The 27,548-nt window shown below is 45.9% G+C and overlaps 1 protein-coding gene across 2 annotated transcripts in view; it reads right to left on the bottom strand.

The window, feature by feature from the left end:
- ATM (ATM serine/threonine kinase) overlaps window positions 1–27,548 on the bottom strand; it is a 213,738-nt gene that overhangs the window by 172,138 nt on the left and 14,052 nt on the right. For both annotated transcript variants that reach the window (XM_040340578.1, XM_040340577.1), the window contains exons 4-9: window positions 26,123–26,268; window positions 22,734–22,898; window positions 21,729–21,894; window positions 19,949–20,187; window positions 5,833–6,002; window positions 3,381–3,553 (exon numbers count right to left, since the gene is read on the bottom strand). In XM_040340578.1, the coding sequence (XP_040196512.1) occupies window positions 3,381–3,553; window positions 5,833–6,002; window positions 19,949–20,187; window positions 21,729–21,894; window positions 22,734–22,898; window positions 26,123–26,268 (1,059 nt within the window). The remainder of the gene's footprint in view (window positions 1–3,380; window positions 3,554–5,832; window positions 6,003–19,948; window positions 20,188–21,728; window positions 21,895–22,733; window positions 22,899–26,122; window positions 26,269–27,548) is intronic.

The following is a 27,548-nucleotide window of genomic DNA, read 5'->3' on the forward strand; positions in this document are numbered from 1 at the left end:
CAAAAGAGAATGAAAAAAGGTTAACCCACTCAAAAGTTGAACGCAAAGCAAACCTGGGAATTCACAGGTGGAATACATATACTATATGCAATTGTCAAAAAATGTTGCCTTTTATTTAACCATTCTTGTCACACACTGGATGGCACCCTACATCTGGCCCCAGACGGATCTAAATTCAGCTGGCTCAGCAGGAACCGGTTGAATTTGATCCATCTATGGGCAGGCTGATTGTACAGGTGGCAGGCTATGAACAGGCTTGCTGTACTGAAATCGATCAACTTCAGTACAACCAGCCTTTTTATTCCGTTTGATCACTGCTGGCAGCTATCCTTCCACTAGCAAAATAAAACAGCACAGCAGCAGGAAGGATTCCCCCATCAACACTGACTGTATTTATGGGGGAATCAAGCAATATTCTTTCCTTCAAGTTCAACCAGTGGTTGAAGGAGAGAAAATTGCATAAGGTGGCGTGCTTTATTTCCTACTGCAACTTTGTGTCACCTGTATGCTCATTTGATAATACATTAGCAGTGTGATGCTTCCAAAACTCTGGCCAATAAGCAGGCTGCAGTAAAAGAAATGACATAGAAGCATTTAAATGAAATCAGATAATAGGGTTGTCACCTGCTTGGCTGTGTTTTGTAGCAGAAGAATGGCAGGTAAAAAAGGAGAAGATTAAACTATCTTTATAGGGGGTGACTATAGGATTTTGTTTCAGCCACACATTATCAGAAGCTCACTGATCTCAAAAACAAAGGTAAATTATATTCCATCTGCTGTTCACTAGTCCCAGCCCTGGACCTTTACTGCTTACAGATGTATGGAATTTGTATTGCTTTTCATTCTGAACCTCCAATCCACATTGTATTGAATTGTTATTCTCATTTTAATACAACTCTGGTAAAAGAAAATAAAAAGCCAAATATGTACTGTATAGGTATGTCAGCATTGCAACTTGGATGTTTCCTGGAGTTCCTATTAATAGTAAATAATAAAAAAAATACCTGTTGATCATATCAAAAATTCAGAGCTGTCCTGCTCACGCTTTGTGTTATCTCAAGGAGTCTAATTAGCCCCCTTAGTTCTTATCTTGGATTTATATATACAAAAAGATATAAGCATCTTTGTTGCAAAAACAAGCACAGTGGGTTGATTTGAGTAGCTTAGCAAAAGACAACTGGGCAGGGCTGACACCACTTAGTCAACTTAGGCCCCGTTCACACCTAGGCGTATATACGCCTGTAGTGTGAACGCCGCTGCCGCCCCGACACGCCAGAGGGATGCTTTAGCATTGCCCTCTATGGAGATGGTTCACATCTCCACTCCGAACGCCGGACGCCTGCTGCCTGAAAAAAGGTCCCGGACCTTTTTTTCAGGCGTCTTTCAGCGTTCGGGTAGGAGATGTGAACCATCTCCATCGAGGGGGTCACAGGCTGCATTCACAATCGCGGCGTTTTGTCGCCGCAAATCGCGGTACAAAACGCCGCTATTTGCTACCGCAATTCGCGGGACAAAACGCTGCGATTCAGTACGCTATAGTGTGAATGCAGCCTTAAAGTGCTTGGTCTAGTCAGCCCATGACAAGAAATTAAGAGCCGAGTGCATTGCTAGCAGGTTTAGAGAGAATGTACTGTACTTGCAGGGTCTTCAAAGGAATGAAAGACAAGGACACATGTGAGTATTGGCGAGGAGTGTATGCTTGCTTTTTTTTTTTTTTGCCCTGACACACTTTAAGACAAAGATATAACATATGACCTTGTATAAGGTATTGCCATTTAAAAACAAAAAAACACACGTGTATATGAACCAGCATTTCAACCACCTGCTTATAGTATATGCCAGTTCATAAACTCAGGAATTAGCAGCAACACTGCCACAGTTATAAAACATCTTAAACCTCAAATTCCTATAAACATCTTAAGCCTCATACACACGATCACGACTTCCATCTGACTTTTCCGTGGATTTTTGTCTGAAGGGCGTTGGTCATGAACTTCTTCTTCATACAAAACGGCACAACATTTTCAGCCAACATTCACCAAACCACATGGTTTTTAAGCTCTTTACCGCCACACTTTGGGCAACTTCTGCTATTGTTATCTGATCTTTAGCATTGGCTCAGAGCATGCGTGTTTGTACTTTGGATTTTAGTTGGACGAACTTGCGTAAACACTATCAGATAAACGGACGTAACAGATTTACTGCCCAACAATTGGTGAGCATGAACAGCCAACTTTTGTTGTCATTAATTCAACCAACAATTGTCTGATGGAGCATACACACGGTCGGATTATCCGACACAACGCATCTGTCAGACAATTATCTGTTAAGTTCAAAAATGGTTCTGTCATCATAAACTGTAAACAGGAAGTTATCAACGATTCCAAATTTAAAAAGGTGAGGAGTTAAAACAGGAGTCCATCAATGGGTACCAGGGACTGCATCAAAGTGGTCAACTATGATGAGATCTGTATTGCGGAACCGGTTTGGTTATAACCCAAAAAAGAGGCCATGTTTCATATAGAACATTTGGTCTATATTAACTTCCAAAGAATAACAACAGCCAAAGCAGTAAAAAAAACTATTGCATAGTTCAGCTTCCCCAGCATGTCCCACCATGGTCTACATCAGGGGTGCCCAACCCGGTGGCCTGCGGAGCCCTCTGATGTGGCCCGCGACCTCCTGCTCTGGGATGGAATACAATAGGATATAATACTGTTATTAAAAGGTCAGTTTATTACTAAAATCACAGTGTATATATGGGCATATCTTTTCTGCAGTGGTTACTGGGCTGCTTTCAAACTGATCCGCAGGTACAGAGCAGTTTACCTGAGGGTTACCTGCACTGAGCCATAGACTTCTGTTATTACCTGCGAGTTTGGTGAGCTTTCTAAAAGGCACACCAAACCTGCAGAATATAATAGAAGACCATTGCAAAGTGCAGGAAAGCCCAAAAATACACCGTGTTGCACCCGTGGTGCGGGTAAACCACAGCGCATCAGTGTGAAAGCAGCTTTGGGACGCTTTCACACGGTCAGTCCGACCAACTGGACCCTCCATTCACTTCCAAGTAGTGGCAGACATAAACCGACTTGTGTTCTACCTCCAATACGATCCGTTAAAAAAGTATCGTGGGCTGCTTCCGTGTCCGCTGTGCATATGCAGAGCAGACACAGACATGCCATCCACCCGCTCTGCTCATTGTGGCCCGTGACCGGTTACCAAGTCACTTAGTGGCCCTCGCTCTTCAAAAGTTGGGCACCCCTGGTCTACATATACCTGAAAGGCTGGCATTGTTAAAGTATTTACATCTTGACCTGAACCATCAAAACCCCACTCATCTGTTGCTAACATCTGTCCAAACCCTGTATTATTATTACCATGGAATCACATCAAAATCATTTTCTGATGGTTGAAGTTTTTCGCGGACCACTTCCCAGCCCAATTCGATCCTTCGACGCTTGCTTGGCACCATACTTGCAGATGGATCCCTCTGAGTCACGGCAAAAGAGGCCTGAGTGATTTCCAAAATACGAGTGTTTTCTGTGAAGAGCTGATCAAGAAAAGAGACAGGCTTATCATCCATACATTTAACAAAATGGACAACAGGGAAACCATAATACAAGAAAGGCTGTACATGCATAGGTTATTTTTTTAATTACGGTACTTTATTAACCACTTCAGCCCCAGATTTTAGCCCCTTTCTGAGAAAAAAAAAACACACACACACACACACACACACACACACACACCTACCAATGTACCCTTACAATACTGACAATGTTATCAAGATAATAATTAAAAACACCGTCAAAATCTGCTAATGTGTCTATAGGCCCAAAGCCAAAGGCCATATAGTAAGCAATCTTCACATTCATACATAAAAATAACACGTATAAATAATAAAAGGAAGCAACCCATGATCGTAATGATAAATACAAGTTTTGAACACTTTCCTTTGTAAAGACAAAGTTGTGAAACTTCCAGAATTTTTTAATACAATATCATTGTCAAGCCTAGGCTCACTGTGCGGGAAACCCACAATCTGTATGCCCCATTCAAAGCATACTGCTTTCAGTGCAATCTTAAGGACACCCCAAATGCAGTTCACAAACACAGTACGTTTGCCTCCACCGGATTCACATGGTACAAAACTACCATGCGATCCGGTTGCAGTGCGATTCCAAATTTGGTGCATGGTGGTGCGATTTGAGCCCATTCAAAATGAATGGCCTCAAATCACACCACACTGAATCGCATGTGAACTGAACAGGAAAGCGATGCGCTTCCTGTGGGATTCGTAGTGAGAACTGAGGCTAAATAAAAAGTATAATCACCTATCCTCTTATACCTGCTGAGTGGACTAAACTTCTAAGGTTGGTTCATGCAGTATCACAACAGTGGGGTGATGTTCTAAAACAGGGGTCTTCAAACTACGGCCCTCCAGGTGTTTAGGAACTACAAGGTCTCAAAACAGGAATCTATGGTCAGTAACAAAGTTAACAATACTTTGCTGACAAGCTGTAGCAATGTAGTCAATGTTCAGATTGCATGATACTGCATGCGATAAAAACAAAATGCAGGTATGTCACAAAGTCCAGCCTACAAACAAGAACTTGTTGCCCCGAAATGAGATTAAAAGTGTATGTCCAGTAAGTAATGTATTTTTTTCTAGTTTTTTTTTTTATAGAGTGGGAAAGAATTCTGTACTGCTGTATGGGGTTGCCTTAGAGAGAAATGTCCTCCCTTTCTGTCTCAGTGACAAGTTTTAGACAGGAAGTGAAGAAAATTCTGCATCAGGGACACGGGTAGAAAGAAAAAAAAAGCTGGCAAGGGGTTTAGCATATTTTACTAAAAATAGCATTTTTTTTGCTGTTACACAGCTCCCCACACTTGTTGTCTGATGAAACACTGTTGGTAGGTGAGCTGCAATCTCTCCAACAGAGTCCTAGGATTGCAGAAAAACCCATTAGGGGTTCTAACCCTTACCCAAATACTAAGCCAAAAAGTTTTGGCTGGGCATACACTTACCCTATAGAAGCTATGTCCAAAGTCCAGCCCATGGGCCAATTGCGGCCCATGTTCTGGTTTAATGTGGCCCCCCTGGTAATTTGGATATATATATATCTTTTGTGGCCCCCCCGGGGCCACAAAAAATATATACTGTATTTATTGACGCTGCCTCTGAGGGGGACAGGGAGGGGGTGGGGCGAGTGCCGTCAGATTACATACAAGACAATCTCCTGTTTACTCAGCGGCGTCTGTAATAGAAGTCCCGTCTCCTGGGCTGACATTGGACGACTGTTCTGTCTATCATAGGAGGTGGGACTTTGTATTAAAGAGTCTGCTGGGTAAACAGGAGATTCTCCTGTATGTAATCTGTTGGCGTTTGTCCCGCCCCCTCTAAAGCTGCAGATGGGCATCGATCAAGCTGCACTGATGGCAATGGTGAGACTGCAGATGGGCACTGACCCTTATTTTGCTTCACAGTTTCTAGTTAAAAAAAAATGTTTTGCCTGAAACTTCCCTTTTAAAGTGAAGGTCCATGTTACACACCGATAAATACGGTATATCAAAAAAACACACCTGAGCTCATCTCTTCACCACACATCCACAAAAGCAAGATAATTCTTGTTGGGCCGTGTATTAGTTGCCCGAACCAACACCCTTAGACCGAATTTTAATGGTTCAAAGAATTTCAAGTAAAATGGTCGGCCCTCATGCATGTTCACTTCATCAAATCTGGCCTCTTTGAAAAAAAAAAAAGTTTGAACACCCCTGCCCTATAGTAAATAAGAAGTGTATGTTAAATGCCTTTTGGAAGGCAATTACCTGATGACAAATATCTGCCATCAATTCCACCAAATTCTCTTTGACTGCAATATTCCGAGATCCTGAAGAGTATTTTCCTCTGCTGCCAATCTGACTAATCTCATTCACCATAGCATCGTATAGATTGTACACATTTCTCTGCCACCGCTCAGTTTCGAATGCATAAGCACCTGAAAAAAAGATCAGCCCCAATTAGACATTATATCTTGGACAGCATCATGTGGGTGAATTCAAAAGAGAAAATTCCAGCAATGTAGTTTTAGAAAAAAAATGTTCCATAACTCCACAGCAGGGACCCATAGTATTGTTGTCTGCAAAAGCTATTACATTTTAGAATATGCACACCTCCAAGGAAAGTCTACCACAGACAACCATATGGATTTACTAATATGGTGTAAGAACAACCACAATGATCAGAGAAATATTTCTTATGTTAGACTAACATAAATAAGGTCACAAGAGACACTGTTTGAGGTTCCCATACAACAACATGCAAGAAATATGCTCTGTTAAAATAAGTTTCATGCTACCACTTATTGTAACAGTAGCATTAAAGTGGTTGTAAACCCTTATGCCAAAGTTTTTTTCAACCCGATCATTAAAACTACCTTGCCTACACAAGATCGTGAAAAAAAATGCTCTAGCAAAGCGCGGTGACGTACAACACGTACAACGGCACTATAAAGGGGAAGTTACATTCGGATGACGCCACCCTTGGGGCTGCTTTAGCTGATTTTGTGTTGGTAAAAGACGATTCGCGCTTTTCAGTCTGTTACAGCGTGATGAATGTGCTTAATTCATTACGAACGCTAGTTTTACCAGAACGAGCACTCCCGTCTCATAACTTGCTTCTGAGCATGCGCATTTTTTTCACGTCATTAAAGCCCACACATGACCATTGTTTACAATGTTAAAAACGACGTGAAAAATAAGAGCATGTTCGAAATTTCGAATGGCCATTTTTTACATTGTGAAAAAAGAGATTTTTAATACAGCTTACCTGTAAAATCTTTTTCTTGGAGTACATCACGGGACACAGAGCGGCATTCATTACTATATGGGTTATATGGAGTACCTTCAGGTGTAGACACTGGCAATCTTCAAACAGGAAATGCCCCTCCCTATATAACCCCCTCCCATAGGAGGAGTACCTCAGTTTTGTAGCAAGCAGTATGCCTCCCAAAATGGTCCTCAAAAGAGGGGTGGGAGCTCTGTGTCCCGTGATGTACTCCAAGAAAAAGATTTTACAGGTAAGCTGTATTAAAAATCTCTTTTTCTTTATCGTTACATCACGGGACACAGAGCGGCATTCATTACTATATGGGATGTCCCAAAGCAATGCTTACAATGAGGGGAGGGAGAACATCTCCAAGACAAAAGGATTTAATTTAGAGATATACTCAAATCATAATAAATCCAACTTAGAGAAAAATAATCTTAAATTTTAAATTTAACTCAAAAAAAGAGGAGCCCCCGGAATCCGAGGGTCTCAAACTGCAGCCTGCAGCACTGCCTGCCCGAAGGCAGTATCAGTATTCCTTCTTACGTCCAACTTGTAGAATTTTGTAAATGTGTGGACAGAAGACCAGGTTGCCGCCTTGCAAACTTGAGCCATAGAGATCTGGTGGTGTGCTGCCCAGGAGGCGCCCATGGCTCTAGTAGAATGAGCCTTTAATGATACTGGAGGAGGCAACCCTTTCAAGCCGTAGGCCTGAGTGATCAATTGCTTAATCCACCTAGAAATGGTGGACTTTGCAGCTGCCTGCCCCTTCTTGGGCCCATCCGGCAGAATAACAGCACATCTGTTTTCCGGATCTTCTCTGTAGCTTTAAGATAGGCCTTCATGGCCCTGACAATATCCAAGGTATGCAGCAACCATTCCTTTCTGGAAGTAGGTTTAGGGAAGAAGGATGGTAATACCAAATCCTGGTTCAAATGAAAACTGGATATGACCTTCGGTAAGAAGGAAGGATGAGGGCGGAGAACGACCTTGTCCTTATGAAATATAAGATATGGTTCCTTACAGGATAAGGCTGCCAGTTCCGAAACTCTTCTTGCGGAAACTATGGCAACCAAAAACACCAACTTCCTTGTCAGTAGAACCAAAGGAACTTCAGCCAACGGCTCAAACGGTTGTTTCTGTAAACTCGACAGAACAAGATTTAAATCCCACGGGCAAAGCGGGGATTTAACTGGAGGTTTAATACGTAAGACCCCTTGAAGGAAGGTCTTAACCAGCGAGTGGGTGGCCAGTGGCCGCTGAAACCACACTGACAGGGCAGAAATCTGTCCTTTGATTGTGCTTAATGCCAATCCTTTATCCACTCCTAGCTGGAGAAAACTTAAAACTCTATCTATGGTGAACTTGCGAGGAAGCCATAGCTTGGACTCGCACCAGCCTATATAGGCCTTCCAGACCCTGTGATAAATCACCCTAGAGACCGGTTTCCTGGCTCTGATTAGGGTAGAGATTACTTTCTGAGACAGACCTCTACCCCTGAGAATCAAGGATTCAGCTTCCAGGCCGTCAAATTTAGATGCCGTAAGGCAGGGTGGAGGATCGGACCTTGCGATAGCAGGTCTGGCCTTAGAGGCAGAGTCCAAGGGTTTCCCACTACCATCCTTAGGATTAGTGAGTACCAAGCCCTTCTGGGCCATGCTGGAGCTACCAGGATAACTGGTATGTGCTCCACCCGGATCCTGCGCAGCAGGCGGGGTAGTAACTGGAGCGGGGGAAACGCATAAAGAAGCTTGAACTGATGCCAAGGGCAAACCAGAGCATCGGTTCCGCAGGCCATCGGATCCCTTGAGCGGGACATGAACCTGTCTAGCTTCTTGTTGAGTCTCGATGCCATGATATCCACGTCCGGCACTCCCCATCTTTGGCAGAGTGCTTGAAAGACTTGTGGATGCAGAGACCATTCCCCCGGCCATAGAGTCTGGCGGCTTAAGAAGTCCGCCTGAAAGTTGTCCACTCCGGGAATGAATATTGCCGATATGCAGGGCACATGAGCCTCTGCCCATAGGAGAATCAAGCTCACTTCTCTCTGAGTGGCCTGACTCCTGGTCCCCCCTTGGTGATTTATGTATGCCACTGCCGTGGCATTGTCTGATTGAATTCTCACCGGGAGCCCCTGCAATTTCGACGTCCAAGCCCTGAGGGCTAGTCGAACAGCTCTGAGCTCCAAGATGTTGATGGGTAAAAGCTTCTCTAGCTTTGTCCAAATACCTTGGCGAGTGGAACCATCCACAATCGCTCCCCAGCCCGTCAGGCTGGCGTCTGTGGTCACTATCTTCCAAGCCACTGGGCTGAAAGACCTCCCCTTCAGTAGATTCTGAGGGTCTAACCACCAACACAGACTTTGTCGGACTCTTGATGAGAGAGGCAACGGGATATCCAAGGCCTGTGGCCTTCTGCTCCATGCTGACAGGATGGCTGCCTGCAGGATGCGAGTGTGGCTCTGGGCGTATGGCACCGCCTCGAAAGTAGCCACCATCTTGCCTAGTAATCTCATACATAGGCGAATAGTCGGTTCTTTCTTGCTTAGAACCAGTAGGATTAATTCCTTGATGGCTTTGACCTTCCTCAGAGGTAGGAACACCCCTTGTTGTTCTGTGTCTAATCTCATGCCGAGATATTCCAACTGCCTTGTGGGCTGGAATGCTGACTTCTCTCGATTTAGGACCCAGCCGAACCTCTCGAGGTATTGGACCGTGAGGGCCACTGCTCGTTCCAAGCCGGGAGACGAGTGGTCTATGACTAGGAGGTCGTCCAGGTATGCTAGGATCGTGACCCCTTGGATCCTTAGCTTGGCTAGGATTGGAGCTAGAACCTTCGTGAACACCCGGGGGGCCGTAGCCAACCCGAAGGGAAGCGTCACGAATTGGAAATGACGCGAAGCCACCATAAAGCGTAGATATCTTTGATGTGGCTGATAAATTGGAACATGAAGGTAGGCATCCTTTATGTCTATGGACGCCATGAAGTCGTCCTTTTGGAGTGTGGCAGCTGCTGACCGCACGGATTCCATCCGAAATGAGCGGACTTTTAAGTATGCATTTACCATCTTTAGGTCCAAAATTGGCCTGACATCTCCATTGGGCTTTGGGATGATGAATAGGTTGGAGTAGAAACCCAGCCCCTGTTCCAGGACTGGTACCTCTACTATCACTTCCTGGGAAAGTAGATGATCTAGAGCCGACTTTAATGCGGCTCCTTTCTCCAGATCGTTTGGAATCCTCGACTCCTGGAAATGAGGAGGAGGAAACCTTAGGAATTCTAGCTTGTAGCCTGTGGCCACGGAAGACCGTACCCACTCGTCGGGAATGCTGGCTTCCCAAATCTCCGAAAAGAGTCGCAGCCTTCCCCCCACCTTCGTGGGTGGGGGCGCCCCTTCATGAGGTAGACTTGGGGGCTGGTTTTGCCGGCTTGCGAAACCACTGCCTCTTGCCCCTAACAGCCTGTCCTCTTGATCTGCTGTTGAAGCCGAAGTTTGTTCTTGCAGGAGGCCGTCGATACTGCTTGGCATTAGAGGGCCCCTGCCCAGGGGAGGACTGTCGTTTAAACGCAGGCCCCTGAACCCTCTTCTTAGTTGGCAAGAGAGTACTCTTGCCGCTTGAAATGGTCTGAATGTATTTATCTAAGTCCTCTCCGAAGAGCCGTCCTCCATGGAAGGGAAACCCTGCCAGGAGCTTCTTGCATGGGGGCTCAGCCTCCCAGCTTTTTAACCATAAGAGTCTTCTCATATGGATAAGGGATAATGATAAACGTGACGCTTGTTGGATAGAATCCTTGATTGCGTCTACCGTAAAACATATGGCTTTAGGGACATCCGAAAATTCTTCTGCCTGCTCGGCAGGAATAAATTCAAGCATTTGTTTAAATTGATCCGATAAAGCTTGAGCGACTCCAATCGCAGCCACGGCTGGCTGTACTACTGCCCCTGCAGAAGTGAAGGAGTTCTTAAGTAGGGCTTCCAAGCGTCTATCAACTGGATCTTTGAAAACCTGTACGTTTTCTACAGGACATGTTAACGATTTGTTAACACATGAGATGGCTGCGTCTACTGCAGGAGAAGCCCATCTCTTGGAAAACTTTTCTTCCATAGGATATAAGACAGAAAATTTCTTAGGTGGAAAGAAAACCTTGTCTGGTTTGTTCCACTCTTGGAACAAGACTCCCTCTAAGAGAGGATGGATCGGAAACACAGCCCTGCTTTGAGGCGCCCTCAGTGAGCCCAAAGCTGAAACCGTCGATACCTGGAGATCTGGTACAGGCAGGTTGAATGCCTTATGGACCAAGTCCGTCAAGCCCTGAATCCACCAGCTCTCCCTCAGGGAGACTGCCCCAGACTCCTCTGTATCCGGATCTTCGATCCCTGAACCTACTTGGTCTCTGTCCAATAGGTCGTCCAATTCCCCAGAGGAAAGGACCTCCTCTTCCGAGGGTCCGCGCACGGGTGACGGAGATCTATTCCGCTTACTACCCCGCATGGCTGCGGCTATCATTTCTCCCATGCTTCTCCGCATCTCATTTAAAGAGGCGAGTAACACCTCCTCCGTGACCACCTTAGGGTTGGGTTGACTCGCGTCAGCTCTAGCCCCAGACCCCGATGGCCCAACGGCTCCCTGTGGGGAAAGCAGCGGCATAGCTCTATCCGAGACCTCAGACTCTGCGGGGGAATCCCCACCTTTTGTACCCTCTGATCTTGATGCCATGGTACAATACCGAGGTACACCTGCTACTTATTGGTACCTGGGACTTATAATAGTTAAATGCCCAAACACCTGTTTGGGGGAAAAAAAATGTTTCCTCTACCCTAGATGACACTTTTTTTTTTTTTTTTTTTTTTTTTTTTTCAAAGAAAAACTTTTCTTCTCTTTTTTTTTTTTTTTTTTTCAATCTAGGCAAGAAAAAACATTCTATCCCCCTGAGTAGTATTGCCAAAGAAAAGACTATGAGATGGAAAAGAAAACCAGCCTATTCCTAGGCTAAACCACAATCTTCTGAAGACTGTAGTATTCTTTCTGGCCACTGTGTGTCCTCAGCGCCCCGTGCTTCCCTCCAGTCCTTCCTCCCTTAAGCCAGAGAAATGAATGAGCTGTGGCATCTAAGGAAGGGCCGCCCCTTCCTTTAAACCACTGACCCGCCCTTCCCCCCCCAGCTAAAACGGCGCCAAATGCGTCTATAACACGTGCACGCGCACCGCGCGCGCGCCCGCGACGGGGGGGGGGGTTGGGAGGAAGGGCCTCTCTGTTCCTGCAGCCGCAGGCCTGTGAACACACGAGGAGGTCAGCGTTTTGCCTGCCTTGCAGGCATGAGGGAGAGGACTGGATAGAGCATCGCCTGGAGGCTTGCAGGTAAGCATAGCTCTCTGACACACACATACACTTGTACATAAAAGGCCCCACTCACAGCTTTTCCAACACTACCAGGGAGGTCACCTTTTATGGGGAAATATAACATATAGAGCCATCCTATCTTCATGATATGTGACTGGTTTGCCAGATGCAATGCATAACCTTAGGCATGTCCCCTGTGACCTCCCAGAAAAACTTGCTAAGAGCCAAGCCCCGCAGGTTTTTCCCCTTACTTACCTGCTCCATGCCGCAGGACTTTGCCAAGCAAGAGGTCCAATCTTCCCCCATCTCCGTGGGGATGTCTAGACCTTCAGGCCCTGGGAACCTTCTTCTTCCATGAAGGATCCACTGTCCTGGGCCCATACAGCACCCTGGCAAACAGAAAACATTAGGCGCCCCAAAGGTTTCTAAGTTCTGGGCCCAGGGTCCAGCTCTCTTTAAAAAGAAAGCATTATGGGCTATACCCCAAGGGTTTGGGGTCCGGTTACTGACCACTTTAGCGCGCAGGCTTTTTTGGACAGAACCGGTAGCTCACCTAATCCCAAGGATGCGGAGGCAAGCTAAACCATGACTAACACCTAAGACACTGGCGTAAAAACTGAGGTACTCCTCCTATGGGAGGGGGTTATATAGGGAGGGGCATTTCCTGTTTGAAGATTGCCAGTGTCTACACCTGAAGGTACTCCATATAACCCATATAGTAATGAATGCCGCTCTGTGTCCCGTGATGTAACGATAAAGAAAATGCTCTGGAGCCCACACACGACTGTTTTTAAAGACATTAAAAAAAATGTCATTTTTTACAACCCGAAAACTCGTGTGTATGCAGCATTACATATACCAGTGAAGTAACTGGCCTCAGGTGATACACAGGGATTAAATAAATACTCCTACACAAGGTGTATTTGTCTATCTGCAGTCTTCTCTTTTCTACATCCTTTCAAAGTGCATAATTATGAAGCTTATCTGAGAGTTCAGAAAAAAAGGGGATGGAGAGCTGAAATTACACTCTGTAGAGCCCAGTGAGGAGAGCTCTGGGAGTTGATTGGAAGGAAAAACAACACCCTCCCCACCTTCCACACAGAAACAGAGGTGAGGCTGTCAATCCGATCCCTCCCCTGTCACCATATTTCTCTTGGTGTCAGGAAAACTTGTCAGGAGTGATTCATGCTGATAGCAGAGGAATGAAACAGCAGACAGAAATTACACTTGGTGCTCCTAATTGAGTCAAGTGCACATTATAGAGGGATATGCTTTGTTTATATTTCATGTCTGAGGTTTACAATCACTTTAACCACTTCAGGCCCAGAAGGCTTTACCCCCTTAATGACCAGGCCATTTTTTGTAATATGGCACTGCGTTACTTTAACTGACAATAAAACGGCGTGGTCGTGCGACGCTGTACCCAAATACAATCTATGTCCCCCTTTTTTTCCCCCTACAAACAGAGCTTTCTTTTGGTGGTATTTGAAAAAAATAATAAAAAAAGTTCTTCATCAATTTAGGCCAATATGTATTCTTCTACATATTTTTGGTAAAAAAAAATCCCAATAAACGTATACCGATTGGCTTGTGCAAAAGTTATAGCGTTTACAAAATAGGGGATATATTTATGGCATTTTTTTTTTTTTAATTGTAATGGCGGTTATCAGCAATTTGTCCTTGAGTGTATGAGAAAGAAATAAATATCAGAATAATTATACTCAATTCCCTATTTACCAGGCTATAAAACAAATAAAGAGAAAATGTTAAATACCAATATAAAATCTATGTACAAATAAAACAACTTTACGGGGTGACATTTCTGATAAAATATTCCTGCTGAAGGTCAAATAAATAAATAAATCCCCTCTCTTACTCGGGTCAAGCTGCGAAGGGGAGGAGTCAGCAAACTTTGCATCAGTCCTCCTAAAACCGTGCAAAAATATAGAAATCGGATGTGTTTAGCAGTGCTGTATGGCCCCATCATTATACATTATAAACCATTTTTACTATAAACTAAAGAAAGTTTACAGAGCGATGACAAGATGTCATACAGAATATTGACTGAGAAAAAAAGGATTTTTGTACTCACCGTAAAATCCATTTCTCTGAGTTCATAGACGGACACAGCCTTCATTGACCTTAGGGTTATGCTTCTTCCTACCAGGAGATTTAGGCAGAATTCTACAGCACTTAAGGTGTTAAAAACTTTCCTTCATGCCGCTCCTCCCAGGGGGCGTGGCTCCCCCAGGCATAACCCACACCCTGCTCTAGCAGCCTCAGTTCGTAACAAGCAGTACAAACAAAGGAGGGGTGGGTGCTGTGTCCGTCTATGAACTCAGAGAAATGGATTTTACGGTGAGTACAAAAATCCTTTTTTCTCTTTCGTTCATAGACGGACACAGCCTTCATTGACCTTAGGGACGTCCCCAAGCAGTGTCAAAAAATTCGAGGGGTGGGAAAAATAACAGCAAAAATAGGTTACACCCCAAACAAAAACTGGAGTTACTCAACGGAGGAACTCCAACCGTAAACTGCCGCCTGTAACACCCTGCGGCCGAAGGAGGCATCAGAAGATGCACTCACATCCACCATATAAAACTTTGAAAAAGCGTGGACCGACGACCAGGTCGCAGCCTTACACACCTGTAACACAGAGGCTTGGTGTCGGAAAGCCCAAGAGGCCCCGATCGCCCTGGTCGAATGTGCCATGACCCGAAAGGGGGGCGCCCGCCCTTCAGGGCATAGGCCTGAAGCACAACCTGTCGGATCCACCTGGAAATGGTGGCCGACGAGACTGCCAGGCTCTTACTGGGACCCGACACAGACACGAACAGCGAGTCCGACTTCCGGAACGGAGCTGTCGCCGACAAGTAAACTCGAAGGGCCCGAACCACATCCAAAGAATGTAAAGTGGCCTCCTTCGGGTTCTTCGGCTGAGGACATAAGGATGGAAGAACAATGTCCACATCCAAGTGAAAAGCCGAAACGACCTTAGGGAGAAAAAACGGCTGCGGCCGCAGCACCACCTCATCCTTACGGATGACCAAGCAGGGAGCCTTGCAAGACAAGGCCGCCAGAACAGACAGACAGACACTCGTCTGATCGAGGTAATTGCTACCAGAAATAAAATCACCTTTTGTGACAACAAACAAAAAACCTCCCGAATGTCCTTAAAGGGAGCATCCCGAAGCACTGAAAGGACTAAATTCAATTCCCATGGGGGTAATGGAGGGCGCACCGGAGGGGCCACCTGCCAGACCCCCTGACCCAACGCACGCACCCAGGAGTGCGATGCCAAGGGTCGCTGCAAGTAAAAACAACCAGAGCAGAAATCTGGCTCCTAACCGTACGTAAGGCGAGAGCCTGAACCACTCCCTGCTGCAAAGACAGCAGAATCCTGTACACAACGCATGTACGAGAGTGCCAGTTCATCTCCCCACACACAGAGAAGTAGGCCTTCCATGTATGAGGAAAAAACCTACGTGAGGTAGCCTTCCGTGCAGGCAGCACGGTAGAGACCACCAAGCCCAATAGGCCTTGGTCCTTAAGCCCCTGGCTCTCAACAGCCACGCCGCTAAGGCCGGTGGCTGTGAAACAGGGTGGAAGATCGGACCCTGTAACAGAAAATCAATTCCCAGGGGAAGACGCTAGGGGGCGTCTGCCAGCAGACGCACCTGGTCCGCGTACCAGAAGCGACGCGGCCAATCTGGGGCAATCAGGACCGATAGAATCCCTACAGCTTCTACTCTGCGCAGCAGGCGAGGAAGAAGCTTCCGAGGAGGGAAGGTGTAAAGTAGGCGACAGCGACCCCAAGGAGCCACCAACGCGCCTGACGCGTCCGCCCACGGGTCCTTAAACCTGGCCACGAACCGTGGCACCTACCGATAGAGACGGGACGCTAGAAGGTCCACGTCCGGAGTGCCCCACTTTCGGCACAGACCCCGAAACACCTGCGGGTGGAGAGACCACTCTCCTTGGCCCAGTGCAGTGCGACTTAGGTAGTCGGCTAGCCAATTCCGTATTCCCGGAATGTACCCAGCCGATAGAGCCGGAACGGACCCTTCGGCCCACCGAAAGGATGCGCGCGACCCCCGTCGCTGCAACAGAACTCCGTGTGCCTCCCTGATGATCAACCTACGCCACGGACGTGGTGTTATCGGACAGGATCCTGACCGGTCGGCCCTGTAGATCCAGGGACCACCTGGCAAGGCAAAGCTTGATTGCTCGGAGCTCCAGAACGTTGATCAGTAGGCAGGACTCCACCTGAGTCCAGTGCCCCTGGGCTGACTGGGTGCCCCAAGCGCCCCTCCCCAACCGGAGAGGCTGGCATCCGTCGTGACCACTGTCCAGTGGCCTGCAGAAAAATGACTTTCCGGCCCGAAGCACCGGAAACGCCAGCCACCACACCAGGGGAGACATGATCAGATGACTCAACTGAATCTGGTAATCCAGAGATGACGGAAGCTAGTCCCAGCTAAGCTAGTCCCATCGTGACAGCAGTTCCCTCCGTAGTACCCTGGCGTGGAATTGGGCATACGGAACCGCCTCGAAAGAGGCTACCAACTGACCCAGAACCTTCCTGCAGAATCGCAGAGATGACCGCTTCTGGGTCTGCAACTACTGCACTACTGCTCCGTGGGGACACAAACAGAATGGAGTAAAACCCAGAGACCGTTCCAACGAGAGAATTGGCACAATCACTCCCCTGACCAGAAGATCCTGGACAGCCCCTGACGGAGTCAACCGGCGAACCGGAGGAGGCCAGAAGCCGGAGGGAAAAAACCTGTTTGGCAGACAAGAGAGAAACTCAATCTTGTACCCCAAGGAAAACACTTCGCAATGCAAAGCCAGTCTCCCACCCCAGACACGGGCGGGAGCAGACCTTCAGGCGGAAGCAGGTATGTCCGCAGACTTGTTAGGCATGCGGTATCAGGTGCGCTGCTACCCCGCAGCGGGGATTCAAGCACCATGTAGACCTACCCCCACCGCACAGGGCGAGCGAAAAAACGCTCGGAGGTAGGCAAGGAGGGTCCTTGTTCAGGGCGAGGTCCCTAGCCCTTCCCAGACTGTGGGAACAGCATGCGCTTACCACCCGTGGCATCCTCAATGATGCCAGTCAGGGAAGACCCAAAAGGACCGTTCACCCTTAACGGCCATCACCAAGGCCACCTTAGAGGTCCTTCTTCCAGCTCCTGCAGCAGGAGCTTCGCCCTTTAAGTTGGGGCCTGACCAGGGCCCCGGCCAGAGCCGGCCTCACCGCCGAACCCACCACCGTGAATAGGGAGCGGGCCATGGCCTCCACTCTCCTATCAGCGGGATCCTGAAATGCAGGAGCCCCTTCCACAGGCAACGTGGTGGCCATGCGCAGTCTGGACACAGGGGGGATCCACTGGCGGAGGAGAGACCTACTTTGTTTTTTTTTTTTGTTTTTTTTAAAGCCCCCCTCAAGGGGGTAACAGGTTGCAAAGTTTTTTGACAAACTTTTTGCGGTGCATCCCATTCCTTGTATAACATATAGTCCAAATAAGGAACACAAGGAAACCCTTCAGCGGTGCGTGGTAGTCTGCTGGTACTGACACGGAGGTGTCTCCGCCACATCCTCAATTTTTAGAGTCTCACGCACCGCAGAAACAAGAGCTCCAACAAATTCTTGCCAGCAACTGACTGCAGCAGAGTCATCCTCACTATCCATAAGGGTTAAAACCCGCAGCCTCTGACATAACAGAACCAGAAAAAAAACAGCGATTCTGTGTCATCCCCAGAAGCAGGCTTCAGGGAGGGGGCGCTTTTTTACCCCCCATCCGGGCACCAGCTGCTTCAAACCTGGCAAGAAACCCAGGACAGCCAACATAACAGATGTGGCAGGGGAAGGGGCATTAAGGGTTAACTCAGGCATAGCTTGAGTTCCATAGTGTCAGCGCCGAGTCACCCACCCTGCAAGGCAGGACAAAAAAAAAAAAAACCCCACTGGTCACCTCCTTGCCGCTATTGCAGAGCATGGGGGCCCTTGGTATTCAACACCCCACCCAGCTGCAGAGGGAGCTGAAAACCTGAGGTGCGCTCTGATGTGCTGGCTGTGATGTTTTTTGTCACCTCAAGGAATATTCACAGCGTTTCACAGCACTAAAACTGGTAGAAGAGACCAGAGGCTGTGCGGAGTCATCTCAGGGAAGAATCCCAACAACACACGGGCCCCGGTGGTAATAAAGAAAACCCAGGAGGCCCCCCTTCACAGCCACTACCCAGTCAGGGGAAGGAGGGAGAGGAAGGGGACAGAGGAAAGCAGGGCGGACCCTCAGTCGACCTCCCCAGGGAAAACACCAGCCAGACCACTTACCTGAGTAAGGGGCCACTACTTACCCGTCCTGCGACTACCCGGCTGGAGGTATCCCAGACAGAACCAACGTCCGTAAACGGCATGGCTGTCGGCCAGACACACTGTGACAAAGCCATAGAGACCGGTCATATGTGTGCCCTAGAACCGAAGTTCCCCGGCCGCCCCTGGAGCAATGGGACCTGTCGTGGATGTCCCAAAGCTGAGCTGAGGGCCGGCACACGCTCGAAGGCGAACATGGGGGGACTACAAGGGTCGAGGACCCAGCCTGTCACCCAGTCGGCTGTTGATAGAAGAATCGCAGGATTCAAAATGCAGGAACAAAATAATAAAAAAGCGAGAAAAAAAAAAAATCGCCAGAAAAAAACTCCAGAGTCCAGGAACTCCAGAGAGAGCCTTGACCTCCTGTCGTTAGGCAGAAAACAAACTGAGGCTGCTAAAGCAGGGTGTGGGTTATGCCTGGGGGAGCCACGCCCCCTGGGAGGAGCGGCATGAAGGAAAGTTTTTAACACCTTAAGTGCTGTAGAATTCTGCCTAAATCTCCTGGTAGGAAGAAGCATAACCCTAAGGTCAATGAAGGCTGTGTCCGTCTATGAACGAAAGAGAAATAAGTTTTGCCAAACCTTTTTTGGCCATACTTCTCTTCTGGGTCACAGGAGTGAGCTTACTTTAGCTCTCCCGAGACCAAGAATCAGCTGACAATGGGCTAAAGCCTGCTGTCAGCCGACATCATAAAACTACTGGCTGTGGAAGGATCCCGACCATGTTGTCAGGATCAACTCAGATGCCCGATTGGCAGCTGGCTCAGCCTCTCAGCGCGCCACTGAGAGCTGGAGGTAAGGTGCTGCCCTCACCCTGCAAAGAGCAGTAAATGACTAAAAAATTAGTAATAAGCAGAGCTTTTTTTCTCAGAAAATAGGTGCAGAAACTCAACCACGACCCCGTTCAGATTTCACAAACAGTAGAAGGGTCTTAAAGGGGCATTAAATACCAGGATTGCATTACATACAGAGTGCAGAGTTCAGGGGGGTTACACACAGAGTGAAGAGCTGTCACTTGTAAACACAGAAACCAGACTTCTGTGTTTACAAGTGATTGTGGTGAGCAGGCACCAAAGGGTCTGAGCCAAAGGTGGTGGAAATGAGTTCCCCCAAGTTCCCCCTGAAAAAAAGCCCTGGTAATAAGCAATCATGCGATCACACTGTTCTTGGGCTTAGATAGAGCTGGTGGGAGAAAATGTCAGCATCAGACAGATGCTGCAGCATGGAGGTATATAGAAGTTTTTTTTTTTGTAAAACCTCAAACTTCGCCATTGAATAAAAGTTATAAGAACTTTCATAAAAGAAAACTTTTGATTTACTTTTACCAGCTTTATAAATGTAACATGCAATATGTGCATTTAGGAGAATGTATTTTGTATAGAAGTTATTTCAGCACCTTCTTCTGTAGTCTTGGCTCCTTTTGGATGATGAATGTGAAGCATTAGTCGGAAAAACTCCACAATCTCATCTTTCAGAGTATCTTTCGGTCCGTGCGGGCTCCACAACTTCACTACAGTAGGGAAGATCTCTTCTCCCAACTTACACACCCGCATGCGGCAGTTTACACATGTGGTGGAAAGGAAGACATTAAGAGCAGCGAGAATCTGATCCAACCCTGGAAGGTTCCTCTCCTCTCTGAAATAAAATAGCACATTTTCCTTATCAGTTAGTAGACCTTCACAGAGTACAAATAATGCAAATCTTATAGTTTCTGTACCTGACAGAATTGAAGAGACTACATTCATACAATACAAGTGCAGTACTGGGACCACACACACAGTGGGTATAGGGCAGGGGTGTCCAAACTTTTTTCAAAGAGGGCCAGATTTGATGAAGTGAACATGCGTAAGGGCCGACCATTTTGCTGACATTCTTTGAACCATTAAAATTGGGTTTAAGTGTGTTCATTCGAGCACCAATACACTGCCCAACAAGAATTCTCTTGCCTTTGTGGCTGTGTGTGGTGAAGAGATGAGCTTGGGCATGTTATTTGGATATACCGTATTTATCGGCGTATAACACGCACCTTCACTTTAGGAAGTTTCAGGGGAAAAAAAGTAAATAAAAAAAGACCTGAGCTATTGAGGTATATGGAAGCTTTGTTTTTCAATAGGAGTGACACAGGAGGAGCAGTGTGGAAGGGGCAGTGATTTTTTTTTACTTAACTGTAGAGAATGCTGGCAGCACTGTCCCAGGAGACTGGGGGGCTGTGTACTGGATGGGGGGATGTATAATGGATGGGGGCTGTATACAGGGGAAGGGGGCTGTATAATGGATGGGGGGCTGTGTACTCGAAGGGGGGGGATGTATAATGGACGGGGGCTGTATAATGGATGATGGAGGTTTACTGGATAGGGGGATGTGTACTGGATGGGAGGGGGGCTGTGTACTGTAAAAACATTTTTTCCTTAAACTCCCCTCTCAAAATTGTGCGTGTTATACGCCGATAAATACATTTCAGTTAGCGTGTTCAATACCTTTTCCCTGTGTCATTCCATTTTATTAGAAATAACTTAATTTATGAACTTATTTGGTTTTAGTTTCTTTGTATGTATGGATCACACGGGATGTTACCGACATGTGATTAAGATTTCATGTCAAAAGCACCTTTAGAAATATATTTCCCTAGAAAAATGGTGACGTGTTGAATACTTATTTTACCTGCTTTTTATATTGGACAACAGTCCCTGCCCTCAAGGAGCTTACAATCTCACATATATTATTTACGCATACGAGGGCCAATTTAGAGAGGATCCAATTAACCTACCAGCGTGTCCGAGTGTGGGGAGAAAACCGGAGGAAACCCACGCAGGTACAGGGAGAACATGCAAACTTGAGGCATGTAGTGCCGTGGTCGGGATTCGAAATGACGACCCTAGTACTACCAGGCAAAAGTGCTAAACACTTAGCCACTGTGCGGTCCATATTCTATTAATACTTCCTCCAGCCCAAATAACTAAAAGGTCCCCATCGAGGTGAACTGAAGGTCAAGTCTGCAGGAGAATGTACCCTTGATCATAGTTGCAATGCTTTCCAGGCTTCAATGCACGTATACCAGATATATTAAGGATTCCCCCATGGACAACAGTAAGCTTGGTCATAAGTCAATCTCCTAACTGGCTGAAAAATGTTCACCTTATGTTTTTGGCCTTCTTTAAACAGGATATGATAGTTACCTAGCTCTGGTCATCACATTGGAAAAGAAAGAGAATAACTTGGAATGGAGGCCTTCAAACTGCAGACAGCATCCCCTGGTGAGGGTGTGAATAATGCGAGCCACCGGCAATCTGTTTATCGCACTGTTTGGTTTCAAGTACAGGTTGCAATAAATGTGTAATAACTCTGAAAAAAAAAAAAAAAAAAAAAAGAAGAAGAAGATTTGAGATCAAACAAGTCTAAAAAATAAGGATAAACCCTAATGAGAATGCATCAGAGAAGGTGCATAGAAAATAAAAGTTACATTTCAGGTTACGTTGACTTTAAATAGTTCATTGGGTTCAAGCTGGACCAAACTATTTCCATTACTAACTAATCCGGCCGCTGTGTGTGCTGTAACACTGTAGTAGCATCATGCAGAGCTGTGTACCACAGCAGTACGGGAAACTTCTCATCTATTGCCAGAACTAGAGTCAGTCTGAAAGCTCTTCTGGAATGCTCTACCCACTACCATCCACTTGGAGGAAAACCATCAGGCCTTAAGGAAAAAACTAAAGACCCACCTCTTCTGAAGGACCGGTACGACTGGATGTCAAGCGCCTTGAGGCGATTAAGTTCGCATTTGTTGCGCTATACAAGTTAATCACTCACTCACCCCTGCGAGGGCTACTGATGTATTTGTGAACTTTTGTGCTTTTAAATAAAAGTGGGCTACCAGGCCCTTAAAAATTCAGTTCTGGACTGGCGTATTCACTAAAAACGCACCTACCGCTGGAGTCTGATCACCCCAATCTTACAAGGGCTAGATAGGTTAGTGTTATAATGTTGGTGGCTATAGATGCAGGGAATTTAGTTTTAGCATGGACTTCCACTTTAACGGCATCATGTTAAGTGAATTCTGTGACATAATGAATAAAACATCTAACATACTGTATTACAGGAAGGCTATAGCTGTGAATAGACTTCTAAGCTTTTATGCAGGCAGATGCACTTTTCAGTAAACAATACGACCACCACTTACTTACCTTCCCATTGCTTTGCAGTAATCTCACACCAGTACTTGCGCACAGTTAGGATATCTTTTAAGAGGATACTGCTGTAGTCAGCACCATAAGCAGCACATGTTGTGGGGTCCTTTATTGTGTCGCTCACATGGAGAAGAAGTTCTGTACATTTTAACCGTGGGGCTCCTGCAGAAAGCAGAACAAAAGAAGGGATCAAGAGCAGAAGGCATTTTCTACAATTATTGTTATATTCAGCAGTTTAAAGTGCAATTCCTCTTTTTCAGCCCAATTGAGATAACACCTACTTATGTTACCTCGTTCACATAGAATAACTTTAAAATAATATTTAACAAGTGCAGTTTTCCTTTTTAAAGTGGTTGCAAAGTCACTACTGACAAATTCTGTAATTCCCTCTCTTACAGGATGATATAATATGCAGTAAATGTGTTTTATTATTGCGCAAAATACCTTATTTGCAGCGCCACTGGTCGCTCACATGACCTGCCAGCTCTCTCCTTCCGAGTTCCGAACACTACATTGGGAGAGGTCGAGATTCCCCGCTGACATCAGTGGGGAGATGAGGGGGGGGGGGTCACGTAAGCATCCAACGGCGCTGTAAATAAGGTATTTTGCACAATAATGAAAAAAAAAAAAAAACAGGTTATTGCACAAAATATTATCCTGAAAGGGAGGAGAATATAGGATTTGTCAGTAGTAATGTTACAGACATCCGAGCTGACAGGCAGGGAGGGAGGGGGAAAGTGGAGAGCAGCATGCTGACGGAGGCACGTAACCTGGCCACGGTAATCATGGATCAGCAGCCATGATTAACGTGGTCAGCACACTAAGGGGGGGACACAGGAACAAGCAGGATTAACTAAGTTTTTTTTTAGAACTTAGAGAGGGACGAATGACACAGCACAATGACATGCATCATGCTTTAACCACTTAAGGACCCCTTCACGCCGATATACATCGGCAGAATGAATGAATGAATGAATGAAAACTTATATAGCGCAACACATGCGAACTTAATCGCCTCTGAATGTCACGGCTGGGCACAAGCACGTACCTCTATGTCCTCTTTAAGTGCCCAGCCGTGGGGTCACAAGCGTGCCGGCGGCGGCGCGGTCGCGGCCTGGTCCAAAACTCTGACGACGCCCGTGGGACCCGATCGCTGCCGGTGTCCGGCGATCAGTCACAGGAGCTGAAGAACGGCGAGAGGTGTGTGTAAACACACCTTCCCAGTTCTTCATTGTGGAAGTGATCGTCTGTTCCCCGATATAGGGAAAGACGATCACTGACATCACACATCCAGCCCCGCCCCCCTACAGTTAGAAACACATATGAGGTCCCATTTAACCCCTACAGCGCCCCCTAGTGGTTAACTCCTAAACTGCAATTGTCATTTTCACAGTAATCGGTGCATTTTTATAGCACTTTTCGCTGTGAAAATGACAATGGTCCCAAAAATGTGTCAAAATTGTCCGATGTGTCCGCCATAATGTCGCAGTCACGAAGAAAATAAATCGCTGCCATTAGTAGTAAAAAAAAAAAATTATTAATAAAAATGCAATAAAACTATCCCCTATTTTGTAAACGCTATAAATTTTGCGCAAACCAATCGATAAACGCTTATTGCGATTTTTTTTTATACAAAAATAGGTAGAAGAATACGTATCGGCCTAAACTGAGGGAAAAAAAAAAATCGCAATAAGCGTTTGATTTGTTTGCGCAAAAGTTATAGCGTTTACAAAATAGGGGGTATTTTTATTAATATTCTTTTTTTACTAGTAATGCGCTGTCATGAGCTGTTCCAAGCCTTCTCCACGCGTATTTCTTCCCGTCATTCTGGTACAGATTAATCTTAGTTTCATTCGTCCAAAGAATGCTTTTCCCAGAACTGGTCTGGCTTTTTTAGATTTTTTTTGCAAAGTCTAATCTGGCTTTTTTTTTCAAGCTTATGAATGGTTTGCACCTTGTGGGGAATCCTCTGTATTTGCTCTCGTGGAGTCTTCTCTTGATTGTAGACTTTAACAATGATACACCCACCTCCTGTCTTTCACTTGTCTGGATGTTGTTGTGGATTTTCCTTTACCATAGAGAGGATCCTGCGATTATCCACCACTGCTGTCTTCCATGGACTCCCAGGCCTTTATATGTTGCAGAGCACACCAGTGAATTCTTTCCTCAGAATGTAGAAACCTGTTGATTTGGCCACTCCTAATGTTGCTGCTCTCTCCCTCTCTCTCTGATGAATGTGCTTCCTTTTTGAAGCCTTACAATGGCCGGTTTCACTTGCATGGACAGCTCCTTTGAAATCATGATGTAGGTTCACAGCAATATATTTCAAATGCAAATACAACACTTAGAATCAACTCCAGACCTTTTACCTGCTTAATTGATGAAGAAATAATAAAGGACCTCGCCATGAAACTGCTTTTGATTTATTTGTCCAAATACTTTTAGTCCCTTAAAAAAAAGGGGGGGCTATTCTTAAGAGCTGTAATTCCTAAACCCTTCCTCCGATTTGGATGTACATACCCTCAATTTAAACCTAAGAGTGTGCGCATTCATTATATAAATATAGCTTGAATATGTTTTGGTAAATACCTGAAAAAAAAAAAAAAATTGTGTCTGTGTCCAAACATATATGGACTGAACGGTATACCCAGTGAAGTCCAGAATTTATACAACGTGTCTGAGATCAGAAAAAAGGGGCGGAGAGCTGAAGTTACACTGTGCAGAGCTCTGACAGATAATTGGAAGGAAGGGAAGGGGCAACCCCCCCCCCCCATTTACACAGCACACAGGAACAGAGCTGAGGTGGTCAATCTGCTGGAGGTCCCTCTCCGTCACCTTTTTTCTCTTGGTGTCAAGAAAAGGTGTCAAGAAAAAGTGTCAAAAGTGATTGATGCTAATAGCAGAGGAACAAAGCAGAAGACAGAGATGGCACTCCGTGCTTATAATTGAGACAAGTACAAACCATAGAGGAATATGCTTTGTTCATATTTAATTTCTGAAGTTCACAACTGGAGATGGACTCGGGTGTGTTTGAAATCCCATATGCTTGATCCCTCCAGGAAGCAGATACTGTACACGGCTAATCGCAGCAAGACGACATTTCCCGATCTGTGCAGCTGCCGACTGGGAAATGTCTCACTTTCTGTGATTAGCCTATGCAGTGTCGGCTTCCTGGCGGGATCGGGCACATGGGATTTTCAACACGCCCGAGCCCATCTCTATTCACAACCACTTTAAACATACTTATCAGGTTCATGTTATTACTTGATATCACTGCGCTATATATCTTTTTGATTAACTTTATGTCACTTTGATATCTCTGTAAGCACCAATGGAACCACGGCACCAATACCAACATATCCAACAATTTCACCATTTGCACTCACTTTTATTTGCGCAGCGAATGAAATATTTAACAAGGCTGCTAATATCCTGCATTTTCTTCTGTCGAGCGGCATGTGTTGATTGGGAGACATTTGCTTTAGCAGACTTAAGGCCTTCAATCTCTTTGTAGATATACTTTTGTAAGAACCTGAAGGACACAAGCATTGCATATAACTACAACAAAGGCAGTGTATAAAAGAATTGAAAAACTCAACAACAACACAAATGAAAACACACTTTATCCTTAGTATTATTAATGGCCGAGACCTTGGTGGTTTCTAACAATCTGACACACTGGGGATTCTGTAACACAGGGATGAAGAGGGGGCAAGCACCTTCTCCCTGAACCAGTCACATTATTGATATTGACATAACACAAGGACAATTATTTGTGGTTGTACAATTTCTGTGCCTGACAAGAACTGTAGTAAGATTTGGCGAGATCACTATTGTGCCGTTCACAGGAGTCCCTGCTGAAGAGAAAACTGTACCAGGGGACCTGCAGTGCAAGAATCTCTCTGCTTCTACTGCATTCATTTGGGGTTCTGTGCTTATTTCACCACTCCTGATACTTTCAGAATATTACCCTACCTGTCATCAGGTCCCCAGTCACCAGGGCAGCCATGACATGCAGAAGCCATGCCTCTACCATGATGGCTGCCTCCACACAGAAGATGGAACAAGGCATGGTAAGTTGCTTACAGCTTCTACAATAAAGGTCCTCTTTGACTACTTGGGACCCGCGCTATAGTCAATTGACGGCTACAGCGCGGATCCCAAAATCCAAGTGGACGTCAATTGACGTCCGCCCCTTTGGGCTGTCCCCGTGCGCGCTCCAGAGCGCGCAGCGGGGAAAATCTGTGTTGGCCGTGTCCCTTGAACACAGCCAATTACAGATCGCCGCGAACGGCCAATCAGAGTGGCCGTTTGCGATGCGATCTGTGCGGCCAATGAGAGATGATCTCATATGTAAACATATGAGATCATCTCTCATTGCCGTTTTACACAGAGACAGCGGTGCTGTCTCTGGAGAGGAGACCGATCTGTGTCTCTTGTACATAGGGACACAGATCGGTCACCCCCTCCACTCACTCCACCTACAGTTAGAACACTTTATAGGAAACATATTTAACCCCTTCCTCACCCCCTAGTGTTAACCCCTTCAATGCCAGTCACATTTATACTGTAATTAGTGCATATTTATAGCACTGATCGCAGTATAAATGTGAATGGCGCCAAAAATGTGTCCGCCATAACGTCGCAGTCCCAATAAAAATCACAGATCGCCGCCATTTCTAGTAAAAAAAAAAAATAAAAAAAAAAAATTCTGTCCCCTATTTTGTAAGCGCTATAACTTTTGCGCAAACCAGTCGCTTAATGCGATTTTTTTTTTTTTTTTTACCAAAAATATGCAGAAGAATACGCATC

This window comes from Rana temporaria, chromosome 2, assembly GCF_905171775.1.
Source record: "Rana temporaria chromosome 2, aRanTem1.1, whole genome shotgun sequence".
Taxonomy (NCBI): domain Eukaryota; kingdom Metazoa; phylum Chordata; class Amphibia; order Anura; family Ranidae; genus Rana; species Rana temporaria.